The 18,277-nt window shown below is 30.9% G+C and overlaps 1 protein-coding gene across 2 annotated transcripts in view; it reads right to left on the bottom strand.

Annotated features, from left to right (window-relative positions):
- Positions 1-18,277, bottom strand: part of LOC114331663 (CLIP domain-containing serine protease B10) — an 81,500-nt gene that overhangs the window by 18,209 nt on the left and 45,014 nt on the right. The window contains exons 2-4 of one of the 2 annotated variants that reach the window (XM_050654425.1): positions 5,714-5,879; positions 4,099-4,259; positions 1,272-1,503 (exon numbers count right to left, since the gene is read on the bottom strand). In XM_050654425.1, the coding sequence (XP_050510382.1) occupies positions 1,272-1,503; positions 4,099-4,259; positions 5,714-5,780 (460 nt within the window). In that variant the 5' untranslated portion in view covers positions 5,781-5,879. Of the gene's footprint in view, positions 1-1,271; positions 1,504-4,098; positions 4,260-5,713; positions 5,998-18,277 lie in introns of those variants that run through there. The other variant, XM_028281287.2, reaches the window with a different exon arrangement.

The following is an 18,277-nucleotide window of genomic DNA, read 5'->3' as shown; positions in this document are numbered from 1 at the left end:
GTAGTTGTAACCCCCCCTTTTAGGTAGTTGTAACCCCCCCCCCTTAGGATCATCCTGGTTACGCCTATGTTCATTTTAACCTTTAACTACCTGCCCATCAAGTTATCACATAACTACACGCGTGGCGTACTTTATACGCCACAAGAAAATACACTTAAAAACAGCAGATTTGTTTAATGTTTTTTACAAAATACACTTAGTTGTTTGTTATAAACCTTATTCAGCATCAGTGAATGCTTGGACTTCCTTCTCAGTAAGCCAATTGGGATTTATAACTGGAGTCATGGAATAACTGGATTCCATGATAGATAAAATTACTAATAAAAATTTTTTTGAAATGTGATTTTTACAGGAGAAAAGTATTGTTTATAAAGAAAATTATATTTTGTGCCATATTGACTAAAAAACAATTGAAATATGAACTTATATTACTACTTATATTAATATAATCGTGGCGTATATTGTCCCCCACCGGAAACAACAAATACTAAACTGTAAATTACTATCTTCCCAGAACGCCGATTATAACGAAACTAAAACCAAATTGCAAAGCACATTCCAGTGATAGGTTAGAGAGATAAACAAGGTCCAAAATTAAATTTTTAAATATATTTGCAGTAGAATTATTATATCTGGCGTACAAAATACGCCAGCGCGTGTAGTTAAAGGTTAAACCCATCCAACTTTTTCAACATAGAAATAACTCTATAATAAAAGGTATTGTAGAAGGAAAATGACGCATTTAAATTCTGGTGGATGAGGGGTTAAATATACCTCTGACTTTTTCTTAAAAATACATTAGTCATCAATTTTTTTTTGCAGCATATCTCGCTTAGTTTGAATGTAATCGACAGTTAATATTGCTTATTTTAAAGGTCTTTTCAAGCACTACAAAAGGTATGTGTAGGTATGTGTATACACCTAAAATCGACAGTTTCTGTATCTCTTTTTGTATTATAACTAGAAGATTTACGAAGAAACTAGTCTCTTTAATTTTTTATAAGCTACAAAAATGTTTTATATAGTTTTTTAGTTAGATGCATAGTTTTTAAGGTATTCGCAAAAAACCGACCGAAAACGTGTCATTTTTATTACTCAAATGTTATTTCTCTTTTAACGTTTAAGAAATAACTATCTCATAACGGTGACGGATACGTCACACCGAATTTACGTAAATAGTTATGGGCATAGTTATCCCTGAGAGTTATCTTAACTTTAACTTAAACGTTAAAGATAACTTCGGTCATCCATCATAGGGCGAATTATCTTACCAGGTCCTCTAAAACTCAGTAAAGTCATCCATGGATAATCACGTCCTGCGTCCTGTCCGTTTATGATTTTTGTTACCGCCACATCCAAATAACCACAGTCTGAAGGCAACAGTCCGTAGTTTCTATGCTTAGTCATATCTACATCAGACGAAATTTGTCCGGGATCAGACGTATCAGGATCCGTTCGATTGGCCAGTTCCTTTATGACGATTGGTACACGAGGACAACACACCTTAAAACATAAAAACCTTATAATATATAATCAAATAATATATAAGGTCAAATACAATAAAGCACCAGGTCCAAATATGATAACAGCAGAAATGTTCAAAGCCACAGGCTTTGAAGAAACCGGCGTAAAATTACTTTATCCACTCTGTAACCAAATATGCCATTCTAAACAATGGCCTGAAGACTGGACAAAATCTACAATAACGACAATTCATAAAAAAAGGAGCTTCCATAAATGCGACAATTATAGGACTATTTCTCTTATATCACATGCCAGTAAAATAATGCTACATACATATAATCAATGAGAGACTAAAAACATTCCTTCAAAGAGAAATTCCACAAGAGCAAAATGAATTTACCAAAGGTAGAGGTACTCGAGAACACCTGTTGAATATAAGAGAGATAATCGAAAAAGCTAGGGAATTCAATATTATACTGTACATATGCTTTATAGATTATCGTAAGGCGTTCGACAGAGACAGAGAGAGAGAGAGAGAGAGAGAGAGAGAGAGAGAGAGAGAGAGAGAGAGAGAGAGAGAGAGAGAAAGAGAGAGAGAGAGAGAAAGAGATAGAGAGAGAAACAGATAGAGATAGAGATAGAGATAGAGAGAGAGAGAGAGAGAGCGAGAGAGAGAGAGAGAGAGAGAGAGAGAGAGAGAGAGAGGGGGAGAGTAAGTCCTAACGCTGTTTGGCCGGTTACAACATATAGATACTTACGAAATAGAAAATAGAATATTGTATAGGGCGCCAATAAGTTATTTCATCAATGACATACCATGACGTCACTTTTACTTTCACTCTCTAGGGAGTAAAAATACTTTGTCTCCCTAGGGAGGTAAAGTACGACTTTGTTCCCTACAATCTGGTCAGAAAATGTATACTTCCGGTAGAGGTAGGTGGAAAAACACATTTTTTGCATATCAACATTGAAGCATTTTTGCGTACAAATGGAGCCGGAAGGAGGCTAAAAATGAGTCAAGCTCCACACGTTGTGCGGCATTTGTAGCGTTTTTACATGTCTGCTCTAATGGGATCAAGGACAAGATTAACTATATAGATACTTTGGGTCGAAATGGGGCTAAAGAGGAAGGAATAGGCATATAAAGCTTCTTGCGTACGACAGCTCATTTTTTGGAAAGGGTAAGGTTTTTTGGGGGGGTAAGAGGGTTTAAAGAAGACTAACTACATAACCAAATAAGCAAAGGATACTTACACAGACTTGAGGACTTTCCTACTATTTAAAGAAATTTGGACGCCGTTTGAAAAATCCTCAAATTCACATGTCGAGTACTTACTGGACATATTCCATACTTTTGGGAACCAAATTGGGGGACATTCATCTTAGATTCCTCGTTGGGTCAAACTGGGCTATCATTTACCTTCATATGGCTTCTATGCCATTTCTTTTTCTTTATTCTAAAACTTGAATATATCCAACATGAATATATCCAACATGAATATATCCAACGTAATGCTGTGAAACTTTGCAACAATATTCCTTAATGTTTACTGGACAAAATGCAAGTTTTTTTCTTCTTTACCATAACGAAAGAAGCCATTTTAAACCGGTAAAGTGCGTTTCTTTGTGAGTTCTAGCGAAAAAAGTCTTCACCTTTCAAACATGCTTTTAGAACTGACTCTTGCATCGTCACGTCTCTCTCGCGTCAAACCGATCATTCTTTCGGCTGAAAACATTACCAATCGGCGGAGAGAAACTACAAGATATTTAAAATCTAATCCAATAATATCATAGTATTTTTTGCGCTTAAGGAAAGGGAAAAATACTCGGGACTTTTCAACGAATCCTTCTAGAATAATAAATGTTTACTTACACAAACAAACAGGAAATTTCCTAACGTTTTTCAATGTTGTGAAATAAACCGTAATACTCAGAACCAGGGGCGGTTCAGAATATTTTAATGATATATTAACTCAAAACACACAAAATACAGACAAAAATACGGACAAAATAAATTAGAAAAATAGATATTTTTCTTGGGATAGGATATAAAATTAATGGATACTATTTACAAAACACTGTAGCAGAAATCCATCTGCTACAACATTTAGAATAACTTTTTCGCTATTTCCCGAAAAACAATTATTTTTCGTATTCGAAAAGCTGGCACTTTTTCACAACTTAAAAATAAGTTCTCTTACGACAAATATTATGGACGAATATTTTTAATTCACCTAAAAGATCGAGGACTGAAGTTTTAATGCATGTAAGTAAGTACAAAGTTTTAAATACATAGATTGGAAAACTAAAAATTCCTAGATTTTTTACAGCTCAAAATGCTTTACGTTTTACTGGTAAACGTTCTTAAAATGGTGCATTGTTGGCCATAAATTGTTAATAATTTCAAAAGTCCACCGAATCCACTGCAGAAAACATAGAGGTTTTGGTCATTGAGGTCCATAATGCTCAAAAAACTTATGAAATACCTAGCTGGGTCAAAAATTCCAAAAAAAAACACCTAGTGGGAAAAATAGAAAAAGTGATGCCGCAACGAGTGACAACAAAACCATGTGGAAGATCCATTTTCAGTATTTCATTTAAGATTGTGTAATAACGATAATCGATTTAACCTACCTTAAAGTCTGTACTGCAATAGTAAGCCTCAAGTTGTTCTCTTGCTGTATCAGATAAGGGTCTTTGAACAGTGAGAAGAGCCGTCATCATAGATGGACATGATCTTACGGGAAGACAATTTCCCTGTATTCCAGCGGGAGTAGTACAAGGGTCACCTCCATCTAAATATATAAAATAAAATAATTAAAGTAATTAGCTGTAAAATGAAATACGAAGCATTTCATATTTCAGTTTGTTCAGAGAGGAATTAATTTATTTATAATAAAATAAAACTGCATATTTTTTCCTGTTGTAGACTTTTTAAAAAAACTTACCACACGTGTACCTATTAACGTTCAAAATACAAATATTCTTATTTGAAAGCTGGATAATTGTTTAAACAAGTTAAAAAATTTTATTATAATAAATAATAGTTATAAGTTATTAACATGTATAAATTACTGCAAAAATAAGGGTTTTTTGCAATTATCTCCAATTGTTTATGTATTTCAAATTAGAAACTATTAGATCTAGAATATTTATTTGAAACATTTTTCTCTAAAATCTACAAGGAATGTTTTATAGGCAAAAGCATGATTTTTTACACTTTATAATCGTTTAAAAACAAAACAATGTCGGATATTGAAGCAATTAATTGAGAACGAGAAAAATGTTTAATGTTCTTTAGTTATGTCGAAATACTGTAAGTTAAAAAGGTGCGAAATAAATTTCTCCTGTTTTAAGATTTTAATATAAATACTATTTTTAGTTTGGAATTATCTTCTATATCAAAATAAGCCACAATCCTTCAGTATTCACTATTCAGTTTCAGGTAGATACATTTTACTCCCAAAATCATAATACAAAAGGACAAGGGACTGGTCATAAAATTGATATCAGTAAATCCGTATCTGCTGGTTCGCACATTGTGTCACAAGCTAGTAAAAGCAATTAAAGAATTCTTGAAAATTGACTAAACTCTGTTGCCAAATCTATCTGCTAAAAAAATTTTTCTAATAATTTTGATTTTTCGGTAGAAACAAAAAATCGGCAGATTAATTTGAAAATTAAGAATTTTGATTTTTTGGTAGAAAAAAAGGAGAATTAGGTAGATCGGTAGATTTGACAGGTATTCGGTATATCTACCGAAAAATCGGCAGCTGTGGCAACACTGTATCTGAGGTAAGTCTGCCCCCCCTATTATGACGTTAGTTACAACGTAGATAAATCAAATCAGTGAATTAAAAATTAAGATGAAATTTTTGCATTATTTTAAACATTATAAACAAAGGAAAATGAGCATGAAAAGAACTTATTCAATTCTCATGTAGGCATCACATTTACCAATACTTTGTTTTTGTAATAATTTTGTAATAAATCGTTGAATTATTGTAATATAATCGAATGATTATTTCTTGTAAACATAAAATTTGTATCCGTATTCTGAAATATGTTTAAAAGGTCAAGTTTGTTGTTGACTTTGACCATACATAATATGTATTATCTATCTACTAATAATTGGTACTACCTAATAAAAAAAACAATAAGTTGGTATAAACAAGCGATTGCCAGGTTATTTAACCTTTGATCGAAAATTATAATAAACTAGAAATAAATTTGACCAGATTTTACTTACATTGTCCATTGGAAAGGCTAACTACAACCAAAAACACACAAAAAGATTTCAAACATGTTGGCACCATGTTTTTATGACCACAATCACAAATTTTTGCATCGAATCTGGTTTTGAAGATACACAAGAATCTGGTTGAAATTTTGAGATGGTATTCACATCTTCGTACCTCTTAATATTTATGTTATTGCAGAAAAGTTAAGATTAAGAGGTTGACATTCCTAATATTGGACTGATTATTCCACCAAAGAAAAAGTTGTTTTTGAAACAGAGAACTAATGTTGTTTAACGAGAGTGGGAATACACGATTTACTAATTAACATGTGATAATAGTTAGTTATTAAATAGTCGAGGAAATGAAACTGAAAAAATTGCAAAACCTCGCAATTTTTTCGTCCAGCATCGATTTGTACAAAAATTTGGGATTAGGCTCATTTCACCCTCTAGTTCATTTTCTATATTGAGCCGTTGTACGCTTTTGGTTTCTTAAGGGTGAAAACTACCCCTAGTTGTAAAAAATTATAAAATAACATTTTAAACACTAATATTGTCAACATTTGGTTCTTATTAGCTACATAATGATTGTTTTATGCTTTAAGATATAATATCATAATATTTCAGCTCTTAAAACCACCCTTGTTGGAGCTATATATAAAAAATTTAGGTACTTATCCTAAAAGGATAATTTCGGCTTGCATCGATTTACATAAAAATTTGAGATTAGGATCATCTCACCCTATACTTGATATTCTATATCATGGTCAAGGGCGTTGATTATTTTTCGGTGTGTAAACTACCCCTTATTGGCAAAAATTATATACAAACATTGTAAACTTTAATATGGTTAACATTGGTAAAATAAAAAAAATAAATAATGTTTATTCAGAGAAAAGATACAATACATACAATGGTAATACATTAAAATCATTATAATTCCCTATAAATAAACACAAAAATACCACTTGAAGCAGAATGCTTGTGCAGTGGTCAATTTGGTTCATTATGTAACAAAAATATCCTGAGTAGGTACACACTATCTTTTCACAGGCAATACAATAATATAATATCTATTACTTAATAATAAGAGAACAAAGAAAAAGCAAAGAGCATTACATTGTTTTTTGAATACTTAAATAATTAAAGAAAATAATTATATTTCAAAATCTGGAAAAAATTTAAAAATACAGCATCCCTACGATGTATTTATCAAAAAATAACAGCAACAAATGAGAAAAAAAAAACACAATTAAGTACAACAACTATGAGTCCAATATTCAAACACTTGTTTTATTTTCTAACTTCAATTAATTCATGTATTACTGAAAGAGGCGTATCTATAATATATTTCTTTAATTTATTTTTAAATTGTTTTATGTTCTTGACATTCTGAACATTTATGGGTAAAACGCAAAAGGACCTAGGTCCTAGGTAAGTGAAACAACGCTGTCCAATTGTTTTTTCACTTTTAGGGGGTATCGCTTTATTCCTGTTTCTGGTGGAGTATTCATGCAAGGTAAACTGTAGTGTTTGTTTATTTTTATATTGATATACAGTAACCGCTTTAAAATAAAGCTGCCTAATATCAAAAATATTAGTTTCCTTGTATAATAATTCAGTGGAGTAAAGCTTGGGCTTGCGATAAATTGATTTTAAAATTTTTCTTTGGACGACATTTAGTTGTTCCAAATGATTGCCATACGCCCCGCCCCACCCAAGAATCCCATAGCATAATCTAGATTCTACTAAGGCAAAGTACATAGTTTTTAAAAGGCGCTGTTCTAAAATATTGCTTAAGTATTTAAATTTATAGAGTAAACTTCGAAGGTTTTTAGTCACATTCGCAATATGTAGGTTCCATTTTAAATGACTATCAATTGTAATTCCCAAATACTTTACAGAATGAGCAGACAGAATATGTTGATCCTTATATCCTTCATTGGATATTATTAGTGTTTCGTAGTTAGGCAGACTTGTTTTGTAAGATCCAAAAGGCAAAAAGAAAGTTTTTGTGAAGTTAACAGTTAGTTGTTTGTGTGCAAACCAATCAAAACAATTTTTTAAATCTTCTTCAGCCAATAATTTTAGATTCTCCCAATTATCTGCAGTATACAGTACAGCTGTGTCATCTGCATAACTAATAATTTTACCTTTTAATTTCATTGACAATAAATTATTAACATAAATTATAAACAACAATGGACCAAGAATCGTTCCTTGCGGAACACCGTACTTCACCACATTTCTCTCACTCATACTTTCATTTATTTTTACCCTTTGTACCCTATTATCTAGATAACTTTCAAAAAATCTTAATACGTTGCCTCTGAAACCTACATCAGCCAAAGTTTCCAAGAGTTGCTTATGGCTTACTGTGTCGAAAGCTTTAGCCAAGTCTAAAAATACACATAATGTGGGCTTACCTCTATCAACTGAATCATAAATGCAACCCATTAGTGAAGCAATTGCATCAGCTGTACCTCTGCCTTCAACAAAGCCAAATTGATTATTAGATATGATTTTATGTAGGTCTAAAAATTTTAGCATCCGAGTTTTAATCGCTTTTTCCATAATTTTTGCAAGGCTTGAGATTAGTGAAATTGGGCGGTAATTTTGGCTTAAATCCTTATTTCCTGATTTATATACAGGTTTGATAATTGCGTCTTTAAATTCTGTTGGACATTTTCCATTTTCTATAATTTTATTTAATAAATATGTTAAAGGGGATACAATTTCTCCTGAAACTTCTTTTAATATTTCTGCCTTTAATAAATCAGGTCCGGGAGCTTTATTCAACTTAAGGGATTGAATAATCGCTATAACTTCACTTTCAGCTATTGGATCAAAAAAAGCACTTTGAGCGACTGAGATTCTATTCGGACTATTGGATGGCGGTTTTTTTATATTGTTAGCCAGTTTTTCACCAATAGCTGAAAAATAATTATTGAAGGTATTAGCGATATCCAAATCAGAGTTCATAATCCGGTCACCCACTACTAACTGTTTAACGCCTACAGAATTTACCTCAGTTTGGGTCAGTTCACGAATAACCTTCCACGTATTTCTACTACCGGGTTTGTTAGTAATTACGTTTTTGAAATATTCTGCCTTAGTATTTTTTATTAAATTTGTCAAAAAAATTTTGTAATTTTTGTATTCTTGTTTAAGAATTTCATTATGTGGATTTTGGATCATTTTTTTATATAATTTATTTTTTGTGTCTATTGATTTTATTATGCCAGACGTTATCCATTTTTTCCGTTTAACTTCGTTCCGTTTTATTTTTTTTTTCATAAGTAGATTCTTTTATTTTCTTTTGAAGAGTTGTTACAATTTTAGTTGCAATATCTTGTACGTCACGTAAAAGGAAAATTTCGCTCCAATCATACTTTCTTAGTATTTCTCTTAATGTGTTATAATTAATGTAACTATTTTTAAATTTATTAATATTTTTTTTACAAATAATGTTCATGTTAATGTTTAGTTCTCCTATTGTACAGAAGTGATCGGTAGTTAAAGATGTAATAATGAAAGGAGAGCAAATATCTTCAATAGACTCTTTAGTGGATTTAACAAACATATGATCTATACAGCTACCTCCCGATTTATTTGGTCTCGTTATTTTGTTTTTTAATGAATGAAAATTATATTCGGACAGTAAATTTAAATAAGTATTAGCGATTTCATCGTCTGCAAGTATGTCAATATTAATATCGCCAACAATAATGTTATATGTGATTGGTTCTGCTTTTATTATATTTAAATAACTTTCTAAGGCTACAATAAACGCACTTTCTGAGGTTGCAGGCGAACGGTATATTGCTGTAATAAGTATCATTATGTTATTGAGTTTAATTTTTAATTTTAAGAATTTAAAAATGTTAACCTCTACTATTTCCACCTCGTAGTCAAGGTTATTTTTTATGAATATTATCACACCGTCATTTTGATTGAAATTACCCTCGTTATAATGGATATTATATCCATCCAATTTAAAAATATCTATACATGCCACTTGTCTGGTCTCAGTTAATACAAAACAATCAATATCATTTTCTATTTGTTGTGTGTAAATATTAAACTCATCAAAATTTTTAATAATGGACCTAATATTTTGGTGCAAAATACGAAAAGAGTAGTTCTTATTGGAACACAAATTATATTCGTTTATGGAGTCAACTACTTTTGTATCAATAGGAGTGTAATTAATGTATTCCAGAAACGAATTCATGTTACAATAATTAATATAGCGTACCAGTATTAATGATTATTAAATTAAAAATATTCTAGAAAACAAAAAAAGATGAAAAAAAAACTATAAGTACAATATACAGTAAAAAAAAGTTAATTTTTTGAAGATGCTGCTCTAGTGGGGTAACGATTTGTTTTTCTGGTTTCATCCAATAATGTGTCGGTTACTTCAGCAGTCTTGTTAGTAGTAGTAATAGACAGTTTTTCCAGTGTTAAAGATTGACCATCAACTATAAGCCTATTTCCTCTCAACTTCACCGTTTTACCTGACGACCTGAGTTCAGATTGGTATTTTAATAATTCCTTTCTTACTGCTTGTTGAGATGGGGATAGATCTTCGGCGATGAACACCGTTGTACCTTTTAGAAGCTTGCACTTTTTTAGAACACTAATTTTTGCTGAATATGTTGCGAATTCTACCAGTACTGATTTATTTGTTGGATTTTTACCAAAGACATTGAAACCACTGATATCTGAATTTACTAAACTTATATCCAGTCTCTGATTCAACTCTTGGATGATATCCTCAAGAAGTGTTGACTTTTGTACATTTAAGCCGAAAATAACAATATTATTTTTTCTTAGTTTATTTTCAATTCGTTCAATTTGATTTTTTAGTTCTACATTTTCAGTTTCCAGTCTTTTAACTCTAATAGTTTGTTTTTCTTTCTCAACTTTCAGTTCATCAATGTCTTTTTTTAAGAAGGCTACTTCCTCCTTAAGACTAGATATGAAATATTCAGATAATCTCTTGTTCTCTTCCTTAATAAACTCTTTTAATTTCGTAAATTCACGATCTTGACTATCAGGCATATTTTTATTGTATTTTATTAATTTTACGTGTATGGAACGCTTTATACTATACTTAATTTTTGTCAATAACGCACAAAAAACCAGAGCGATATCTTTTTAAAATTTATGGTTTTAGGTTAGTTTTGTCTTGTTTATTTGTATGCAATTACTTTCTACGTCTTTAAAACAGAAAACTTAGTAATCCCAGGTGATGAATGGTAAATACATTGATAGTTGTGAAACTCACCTCCCAATTTGTTTCACTATTTCTTGCATAAAAGTGGTTTTAAAGACGGAACACTTTATAATGACTTTTACTTAATCGAACCACCTAAAACATTGTAAATTTTGGTTTTGATTGGTTAAATAATGATTGTTTTATGCTAAAGGATATAATATCATATTTCAACCCTTAAAAACCATCCTAAATAACATTAGGGAGTTTTTGTGCACACAAATACGTAAACGTAACGCATCTTTTTGACATATACGCTTGCGCATTAATGGTTGAACTCCCGTATCGCTATACGTATTACCTAAGGTTACGGGCTGGTACGTTAGGTTCATACGCATCCCTATCGAGCCGAAAGTCACCGAATGCACACGAGGATCTTGCCCGATTACCTACCAAATTAACATTTCATCAGCGTACTACCATAGAGTTATATATTAGCATAGAGAGAGTGTCCCTCAGAGCTAAGTGACGACACCATCTTTTTTATTTGGATTAGTGCTGTTTCACTCTTACGCATAGTAAAGCTGCTACAGGTGTCCTCCTCTTCCGTGCCTATGTTCACACTGAATGTCATCATAGATTTTCGATACAATGTGTTAGAAAGAGATGCAGCAAACCAGTCCATGAGATCTTGTCGTCAGGAAGCGCGGAAGGTAGGCTCCCTCTATGTTAATATATACCTCTATGCGTACTACCCGTTTATAAACATTTTAAGGTTATATTGGTTATTGGTTTAGTCTATTTGAGTAAAATTATTCTGTGTTTGTAATTGGAAATTGGAACTTCATAATAGATTTAAAATTTTATTGTTTTTAAGTTGTCTATTAATAAAGCAAAACAAACAAATCTTGTATTAATTTAAGAAATACAGTGATCACCACAATTAATAACTAGATAAACAAATGACCTAGTTTCAGTAAAATTTTCAAATAAATATTACCACATTATTTACATTATACCTACTGGAATTCTGATGTAGGTATACAATAATTTACAACTTAAAAGTAGGTATAAACAAAAATTAAAAAGTTTTAACCTAAAGAAAAATAATATTTTTATATTTAAATAGAAGCAATTAAAACCATACAATTTCATCATTCATTTATCTTTTTTTACATTTGTATATTAATTGTATATTGTGTGAACATTGTTCTATTTTTTTAAATGTCAACAGAATTTAAAAATGACTTTACGATTTGCTTTACGTTACGTTAAGGCAGTTACAAAAACTACCTATTTTAACATTCATCCTCTACGACACGTTAGTTGCTTTACGTATACGGAGATGCGTACGTTACGTAGCAACAAAAACTCCCTATATTGCCATTTTTATAAGTAGATAGTTAATAGATCTATACAGAACAAAGGTAGAATTAAAGAATTACAAAAACATCTATTTAGAAAAAAATACGAATTTACAAATATTTACAACTACAAATACAAATAGTTTTTTAGTCATCTTCCAGTATACGAACTAGTCCTGTGGTATTATACAGCGTGTCTACTTAAGTTGGAAACATATGGGAAACTTTTTTGTTATGCATTTTACGAAAAAAAGTTATTCTTTATAAAAAGTTCTGCATGCTCTAAAACCTAAGATTCAATCATCAGGTATCAAATTTTCTCAATATTATACGAGGTATGTCAAAAAATATGAACTTCGTTCAAGAGTAAAGTACCTTTATTTCTCTCACTATCGAAAATTCTTATTATGAAAAGTTGTTTGGAAATATAAACTAAGATCAAATATGCAATTACATGGTTCTAATTGGAAAAAAATATTTTCCAAATTTTTCTCAAATTTATTGATACTAACTTCGTTTTTATTTGTTACACATACGATAACTCTTTTATTATTACTTTTACGAAAAAAAGGTATTCTTTATAAAAATCTATTTATGTCTTAAGGCCGAAGATGCAACCATCAGATATCACATTTTATTAATTTTACACGAGGTATGTCAAAAAATATGAATTTCACTCAAGAGTAAAGTACCTTTATTTTTCACAATATTGAAAACGGTTATTAAAAAAGTTGTTTAGAATTAAAAACTATGTTTCGATATGCAATAACATCCTTCTAATTGAAATATTGTGAAATATAAAGGTACTATAATCTTGAGCGAATTTCATATTTTTTGACACACCTCGTATAAAATTAATAAAAGTTGATATATCACGGTTGTGTCTTAGATTTTCACGGATGAAAAAAAAAATAACTTTTTTTCATAAAATGAATAATAAACGAGTTATCATATTTGTAATAATTAAAAACGATGTTGGGTATCCATAACTTTGAGAAACTTTTTTTTCCAATTAGAAGCATGTAATTGCATATTTGATCTTAGCTTTTAATTCCAAACAACTTTTTATCATAAGAATTTTCGATATTGAGAGAAATAAAGGTACTTTATCCTTGACCGAAATTCATATTTTTTGACATACCTCGTATAATATTGAGAAAATTTGATATCTGATGATTGAATCTTAGGTATTGGGGCATGCAGAACTTTTTATAAAGAATAACTTTTTTTCGTAAAATTAATAATAAAAAAGTTTCCCATATGTTTCCAACTCAAGTAGACACGCTGTATATGTTACAGTTCAAGTTGATTCTCAGTTAGAGTGGACTTTTCCTAGTTCGAGTCAATTCCAACTGAAACGAGCAGTAAAAGTTGATTTTAAAAATTTAAATCAACTTTTACTAGTTGAAGTTGACTCTTCCTAACCCTTGTTAGTAAAAGTAGATTATACAATTTATACGAGTATAATCTCAAGTGCATTTTTGATGAGTGTGCGTCTCTTTGTTTTGACCGCTTCAACTACCTATTAGACCAGGCTGTAACGTTGCCCACGTTAGGTAAATTATTCTGATTCGATTTTTTTGCACAAACTTACTCAAACAAATACATCCTTATAACAAATACACAGTGTCAGGCGGTACCGCGGTCGAAAAATTGTTTAACCAATTTTTGTTAACCAAATTCACAAAAATAATTCTTATCTACTCTACTTCATATTATGTATAAGTTTTATTGTGTGAAAATTGTAAATATAGATAGCAGTACATGAAGGGTTGTAAAGTGTGCCTGAAGTAAGAATGTATTTTAAATGGGATTTACTTTTTCGCACTGTTTTTTAGCACATTTTCATATAATCAAATATCCTTAACTTTCGCCTTGTCATGGTGATGACATGTGAGCAATAAATTACAAAAAAAGTTTTGACAGTTTTGTGGTTTGACAGAAGTTTGAATTTTTAAATGTCAAAGTTCTAAAAAATTGTAACATAGGAATGTATTCCAGTGACGAAGAGTTGCAGTTTTTTTATTTATTTTTTGGTAGATAAAATATTGTATGAAACTGTGTGTGAAGTACTTTTTGCGCACTTAGGCGATATATAGCAATCGACCCGCTCGTGCTCTAAACATCGCGTGCGTGCGCAAAAAGCATACTTCACGAACTGTTTTATAAATAACTAAGTACTTCACTCCGGACAAATTTTTTTAGATTATTCTGGTCATTCGGAGCAAAAATAATCTATTGTGATTTTGCTCTAAAATTGATAGTTTTCGAGTTATACGCGATTTAAAATTTGAAAAATGCGAAATGACCATTTTTATGACTTAATAACTTGATTAAAAACTATTATTATGAAAGTCAGAAAGTCACCTAATCAAAGTTGAAAGCCCCCTACAAGATTCTGAAGAAGTTTTTGTCGTTGTTTTATTACTAAGCTGTTATTTTTAATTATCAACAATGAGCGCTAAAACCGTATTGAGGCGGCCGTCAATGTGAGTGCGAGTAAGATCCTATATTCCGACCGTCCAATGGTGAATCTCAGTCGCACTCACATTGACAGCCGCCTCAATACGCTCCTAGCGCTCATTGTTAATAATTAAAAATAACAGCTTAGTAATATTATAATGACAAATATTTCGTCACTACCTTGTAGGGGGGTCGTTAAAATTTGATTTGGTGACTTTCTGACTTTCATAATAATAATTTTTAACTGAGTTATTAAGCCTTGAAAATGGTCATTTTCGCATTTTTCAAATTCTAAATCGCGTATAACTCGAGAACAATAAATTTTACAGAAAAATCACAAAAGACCTCTTTTGCTCCAAATGACCCAAATGATGTAAAAAAAATGTCCGAAGTGAATTTATTTTTGTGAATTGTTTAAACTGTTGAAAACTGTGAATAGGGATGTTCACTAATTTTTAAATATAGTTAAATTCAATAGATTACAAGGTATATAAAAACGTAACAATCATAAAACTGTTTAAAAATGTATATTTTTTAAGATAAATGAGTTTATAATGTTGATTTTCTCGGAGGCTAGAAAAACGGTAACCTGCAGCGAGGCTACGGTCCGTGACGTCAGCAGTCGTAACATCTTTGATCGACGACTAGTTTTGTATACTTATTTACTCAGTGTATTTAAATGTGCGCAGTTTTTTACGTATTTAATTATTAAAAATAAAGCCAAATAAGTGGTGTTTTGTTCCTGGGTGTGTAAATACATCAAAAAACAGTTCTGACAAGATTTTTATTACCGTTCCAGCCAATTTAAAAGCGAAAAAGAAATGGTTTGTTGCAGCTGGAACTTAAAATAACTAACTTAAAGAACTAACTTAATAAAATAAACATTATAGAAGTTTTCCAGAGACTTTCGGCCCTTGGTAATAATGTAATTGTTCTTTCTGCATTTACATTTTTCAAAAATACTTATTAGTTTTCTCAGGATTCGAAAAAAATGAATGAATTTAAATAGCATTGGACCAAGATTTTGCACCTACCCTCTTAAAGAGTAAATGAAAAAGTTTCGGGACCTCAAATTTGTATTCCTTAAACTGGGATATTCCTAAAAACGGGATTCTAATAATACATACAGTAAAAGTAAACCTTGAAATAACTACATGTGGATGTAGGTATGACTATATTATATTAAAATCATTAATAATTTAGTGAAAAGATTGGTTGAAATGAAAATGTATAATACCCAAGTTCAAAAATATTTTTTACCTTGGAACAGTTGTCAACTCGAAATACGAAACAACCAAAATAAGATCCAGAGTTGAAAAGGGCATAGCAACATTTAACAACATGCATGAGAAATATTTTCACCCATTGCGACATAATACCTCTCCCACTAAAAATGCGGCTGCTAAAATGTTATTATTTCCGGTCTTGCTATATGGCGCAGAGGTCTGGAAAATAATGGAAATATTAATGAAAAAGCTAGAGGCATTCGACATGTGGGTGTACCCACGTATCCTCAAAATATCCTGGGCGACCCACACCAACGTACAGGTATTGCGTCGAATGGGAAAACAAAAAGAAATCTCTTTTACAATTAAGAAACGAAATCTTAAATATTTCGGTCATATCATGAGGCATGATAAATATCGTATACTCCAACTGATAACGCAATGTAAAATAGAGAGCAAACGCGGACCCGGAAGAAAAGACACTCATGACTTAAAAACTTACGCCAATGATTTGGACAAAAATCGATCGAGTTATTCAGAAACGCCTCAAATGAAATTAAAATTGCCATGATGATAGCCAACGTCCACAACGGACAAGGCACATGAAGATGAATAAAAATATTTTTAATACACCTAACCAAGGTAAAGTAATAACCAGCCAATGTATGTATACAATATGCATGCGTACAATGCATGCATACAACTTTCTCTATTTTTTTTTGTGTAGTATTAAGCATTTATTTCTTTAGCTTAAAGAAGACATGGAAAATTATATGGAATATACACTCAGTAAAGCTGTGGTAGATTTATTTTTTTACAAGATGCCAATAAATCATACACCATTTACATCTACACTACAGTCGGTAGTTTATACGAATCGGCTTTCTGAAAACCTTCTTCCATTTTATTTGTTTATTTTTGTAAAACCCAAAATATGTCCTTACAAACAGTATATCCACTTTAAACTAAACAAATTCACTATAAAACTCCACTTTAACCCCGATAAAACAAGAAGAGAACAAAATAAAATGACCTGAAACGTCAAACAGGTAAACAGTAACACTATGAGAATGGCGCGCGCTTGGGGTATGCAACTAGTGACGTCAGGCCAATAGAGAAGCGTTCTTGAAATTGAAAATAATGCTAGATTTCTAATAAAGATTTTTTATAGAAAGGCTTTTTCAATTTTGTTGAAATTTTGGACAATTATTCCTAGGGTGTTTCTTAATCGTTTTACATGTTTGAAATGACTTTTTAATTTTTTGTGAACATCCCTATTGTCAAAACAATTGTTTTGTGAATTTTTAAATTTGTTGAAAAAATTGTTTAAACAATTTTTCGATTACGGTACCACCTGACACCCTGTGGATTCGTTATAAGGACCTCTTTTTGAGTAAGTTTGTGCAAAAGAATCGAACTGGAATAATTTACCTAACGGGGGCGACGATACAGCCTAGACTATAAATATCACGATTTGAACATAATACACAGTAACATTTAATTTCTAGAATCGGTTGTTTGTGTGAATCAACTTTTACTAAATGGCATTGGGAAGAGTATACTTTTTCTAGTTGAAGTCTACTTTTACTAGTAAATGTTGAATAAAAATCTTCATTTTATATTTATAATCAACTTTTACTAAAACCAGCCGTTTGAGTCGACTGGAACTAGGAAAAGTCAACTCCAGCTGGATAATCAACTTGAACTGTAACATATACAGAGAGAGTCTGTAAAGTGGAATAAATTCAATATCTCAAATACTAATTGTTTTTTTGGAAAATGCTCAGACCCGTCGATTAGTATTTCAAATTGTCCTTTTTGACATTCAATAAAAATGTATACAGGGTGTCCCAATTTAGAGATATGACGTCATCGTCGATTTTCTTAAATGGCAACACTGTCATTTTGATAGCTAATTTGATAGGGTTTGTAAAGTTATACATAACTGCAAAATATCAAATTTTTATTCTCTACCATTTACAAGATAATAGAAAATAACAAAGTTATATCTGTAATTTGGAATATATTCAATAATTAAAATACTAACTGTTTTTTTGAAAAATGCTCAGACCCGTCGATTAGTATATCAAATTGTCATTTTTGACATATAATAATAATGTATACAGGGTGTCCCAATTTAGAGATATGACGTCATCGTTGATTTTCTTAAATTGCAACACTATCATTTTGATAGCTACTTTGATAGCGTGTGTAAAGTTATACACATCTGAAAATTTTCAAAATTTTATTCCCTACCATTTACAAGATAATAAAAAATAACAAAGTTATGAAGAACAAG

The sequence above is a fragment of the Diabrotica virgifera genome, chromosome 6, assembly GCF_917563875.1.
Source record: "Diabrotica virgifera virgifera chromosome 6, PGI_DIABVI_V3a".
Lineage (NCBI taxonomy): Eukaryota > Metazoa > Arthropoda > Insecta > Coleoptera > Chrysomelidae > Diabrotica > Diabrotica virgifera.
This window is presented reverse-complemented; position numbering and strand designations above follow the sequence as displayed.